The sequence below is a fragment of the Thermobia domestica genome, chromosome 7 (genome assembly GCF_964235325.1).
Source record: "Thermobia domestica chromosome 7, izTheDome1.hap1.1, whole genome shotgun sequence".
Classification (NCBI taxonomy): Eukaryota; Metazoa; Arthropoda; class Insecta; order Zygentoma; family Lepismatidae; genus Thermobia; species Thermobia domestica.
Window position 1 is genome coordinate 235860662 of NC_137460.1, and position 3882 is coordinate 235864543.

At 36.4% G+C, this 3882-nt stretch overlaps 1 protein-coding gene across 1 annotated transcript; it reads left to right on the top strand.

Annotated features, from left to right (window-relative positions):
• Positions 1-379: 379 nt before the first annotated feature.
• On the top strand, positions 380-1600 carry LOC145689606 (zinc finger MYM-type protein 1-like). The gene has a single exon (XM_081763789.1). The coding sequence runs from the start codon at positions 380-382 to the stop codon at positions 1598-1600; it is 1221 nt and encodes a 406-aa protein (XP_081619915.1).
• The last annotated feature ends 2282 nt before the right edge of the window (positions 1601-3882 follow it).

Below are 3882 nucleotides of genomic sequence, written 5' to 3' on the forward strand. Positions count from 1 at the left end.
ACTGTCATACTTTACCAAAAAAATAAAGCATGGGTCATCGCCCGAAGAGAGTTGCAGTCCCACTATTTCCTCATCTCACCCACAGGAACCTCTTCCTTCAACTTCTTCTAACACCGGATGTTCTGCTGTACAGGGAAAATCGAAACATGAATATCGTTTCATGACTTCTTGGACAGATAAATACAAGTGGTTAGTTTATGACGGGAATCGGGGAGGTGCATTTTGTAGTGTGTGTTCAAGATATTATCAAAATGATTTAAATGTAGCACAGAAAACTAAAGGCGTATTCATTACAGTTACGTTCACAAATTTCAGGAAAACAACTGATACTACAGGGAAAGTCCACAAGCATGATTCCTCTGAATATCACAAAAGTGCGATGGTGAAAGAAAATCTTCGAATTTTACATGAAAATAAACCTATTCATTCAATTTTACAGCAACAAAGCAGCACTGAAATCGAAGAAAACAAACAGGCTGTAAAAATTCTCTTGCGCAGTTTATATTTTCTTGTGAAAGAAGCAGTGGCTCATGCGAGTAAATATGAACATATTGCAAGAAATTTGATGGCTCCGTGTATTCAAAGTTTAAACGACTGGCTTCAGATAAAGAGTGAGCGTGCAACATACTGCAGCAAAGACACAGCTTGTGAGATGTTGGAGTGCATGGGAGAAGTGTTAGATGAGAAGTTTGCTGCTGAACTTAAAGATAATTTTTTTGCGTTAATGGGTGACGAATCGACTAACACAGCGAATAAATCAGAGCTTTCTGTCTGTGTGAGACATGTTACTGACAGCTGCGTAGTGAGGGAGAGATTTCTATGCATAACTACGCTTCAGGACACTACCGCCGAAACTATTACAAATTGTATTGAAAATAAAATAACCAAACGAAATTTGTCATTTGATAATCTTGTGGCATGTCGATTCGATGGGGGTTCTAATTTCTCTGGTAGTGTTTCTGGGGTGCAGAAGAGAATTTCAGAAAAGGCAAAGAGAAATGTCCCGTACATACATTGTAGAGCGCATGTTTTGGCCCTTTCAGTGACAAGTGCAAAAAATTTGTTTCCATGTGTAAAAAGACTTTTTTACGTTGTGAGGGACATTTGCAAGATATTCCGCCAATCTCCGAAAAGAGAAGCTGCTCTTCACGATGTTCAAAAAATGTTACAGGACCCTACTTTGAAAATTCCAGAACCCATGGATGTACGTTGGTTCAGTCATCACAAAACCATTCAACCCATTAAAAAATGTTATGGATCAATAATGATGACGTTAGAGCACTTATATAAAGAAGGTGGAGATTTTTGTTCCCTGGCAGGTGGAATATTAATTGAAATGGAAAGCTCGACCTTTCTTCTAACATTGTGCTTGTTGGTAGAGATACTGGGATCCGTGTCAAATCTAAGTAAGTACCTGCAAAAAGAAGACTGTCAGTTAGCGAATTTACCCCAGCTGATTTCAAGTACTGAGGCTCACCTGAAGTCAATTTCTGAAGATGCAAATAAAGCAGCAAGACAAGAGTCTAGTACCATTTTTACTACTTACGACGAAATGAAAGAAACTTTCAGGAATCCGAACAATCAAGTCAGATCCATCTGAAGAAAAGAAATGTTTGGGAATGCTTGCTAAATTCGCTGATGCTGTAGCCACTGAAATGGGCAGAAGGTTTAAAAAGCAAGCTGTTGATTTGATATCAGCGTGTTCATTTTTTGAATCATTTGATTCTATTCAACATATCAAAGAATCAGATGTGAAAAGTCTCTGTAGCATTCTGTCCGGCATAGATGAAGATCACTTATACGCAGATCTTCAATCTTTCAAATTTCTGGCACCAAATGTGAATGACAAGATATCGCCATTAAAATACATTTTAACATCTTCTTTTGGAGACGATGAACTTAAAAAAGCCAGTGTAAAAATTCTAACAGTGCCAATATCAACAGCCACCGTTGAAAGATCTTTCAGTGCCATGAACAGAACAATGTCACCGTTGAGGAATCGATTAGGGGAAACTTCCTTGGACCATTGCATGAGAATTTCCATTGAGGGAGAAGAAGTTCCTAGTGAAGAATTTCTCTGCAAAGTTATAGAACGTTATGCAACCAAAAAGCAAAGAAGAATGCGTTTACGTTAAGTGAAAAGTACTTTTAAAATAACTAATACCAATTGCCTTTTTATTTTTTATTTATTTATTTATTTTTATTTTTATTATTATTATTATTATTATTATTTTTTTTACGTGAGAATGAAGTTATTTTGTGATGTGAGTGTGGATGCGTGTATTCGGGAGGAAGAATTGTCTTACAGTTTGACTTACGTGCTTCACAGTTCAGTTTTTTAGTATTACATAATTATGTGGATATTATGAAGTGTTAGTGATTGAACTGCAAACAGTGGTGTCCATCTCAGCTTTGTCGGCAGGTTAGCTTTGAGGAACATACCAAGTAGGACTACAAATTCTTAATTTAAAAAAATCGCATGTTATTATAATCATTAGAATCATAAATGTGCTATAAAGCTGAGATGTGCGTCTACGCGTAAAAAGCGATAGTTTACGTTTACGTGTCAACTATGCGTAGACAATGTAAACAACGCAGACTATGTAAAATATGTCAACAACACGTAATTTAATATGGCGTCGTGGACAATAAAGGAGCTTTCTATTATCGTTACCTTGCGAAATTGCGTACAAAATAAAATGCGTAGACCAGTGAATAGTAACTTTCGAATACTTAGTTTCGTCTTGATGAAGGAAAATGAAAAATATTATGCATTTTGTAAAATATGCAAGAAAAAAATGGCAAATACAGCAGCTTCAAGACTGAAAGCCCACAGATGAGAATTAGTTTTGTAAGTTTCATTATAAAAGCAGTGCTCGAAGTGGAAAATCTAAGGAAGTGGTATGTGCAGAGCAGAGTAAGCATACAGATTAGATAATTCCCTCTACTTTTTATATGTTAGTCGTTTCCCTAATCTTTCGCTGCACCGAAGCAAAACAACTGAATGAGGAAATATGAACAAAGGAGCAACGAAATTCTTCCTTACATTTGATAGTGGTTGTCTACATAGTCTACACAGGAAAAGGTGTAATGTAGATTACGTATAGATTACAGTAGACAATCGCGTAGACGTAAAATTATAGTTTACGGCACATCACTGCTAAAAAGTAGATTTACGAGTACGAATCTAATTCTTCAATCAAGTACTAACTGAGTATTCTATGTGTCTGTTATTTTCTTCATAGGAAAATTCTGTCTTTAAATCGTCCATACGCTCCACCACTTCCCTATGATTATATTTTCAATTGAGAGTACTTTGCATTGTGAAATCATTGAACTTTTGGTTTCCAACGTTACCCCCCAGACCCTGAAAATACCCCCTCGGAGATTTTTTTCTGAAGGAAACACTGGAGGGAATTATCTAATCTGAAAGTGATACGGATGACAACGCTGAAGTTGCGCTGTCGATGCTGCTGTAGTGTTTAAGAAAGGTAGAAGAATGAATCCTATATCCTTTGTCTGTGCATACCACTTTCTTAGATTTTCCACTTCGAGCACTGCTTTTATAATGAAACGTACAAAACTAATTCTCACCTGTGGGCTTTCAGTCTTGAAGCTGCTGTATTTGCCAATTTTTCTTGCATATTTTACAAAATGCATAATATTTGTTATTTTCCTTCATCAAGACGAAACTAAGTATTCAAAAGTTACTATTCGCTGGTCTAGGTATTTTACTTTGTACGCAATTTCGCAAGGTAACGACAAAAGAAAGCTCCTTTATTGTCCACGACGCCATATTAAATTACGTGTTGTTGACATATTCTACATAGTCTACGTTGTTTACATTGTCTACGCATTGTTGACACGTAAACGTAAACTATC

Excerpts from the sequence above, each read along its gene's own strand:
- LOC145689606 (XM_081763789.1), top strand. The coding sequence starts at position 380 with ATGGTGAAAGAAAATCTTCGAATTTTACATGAAAATAAACCTATTCAT.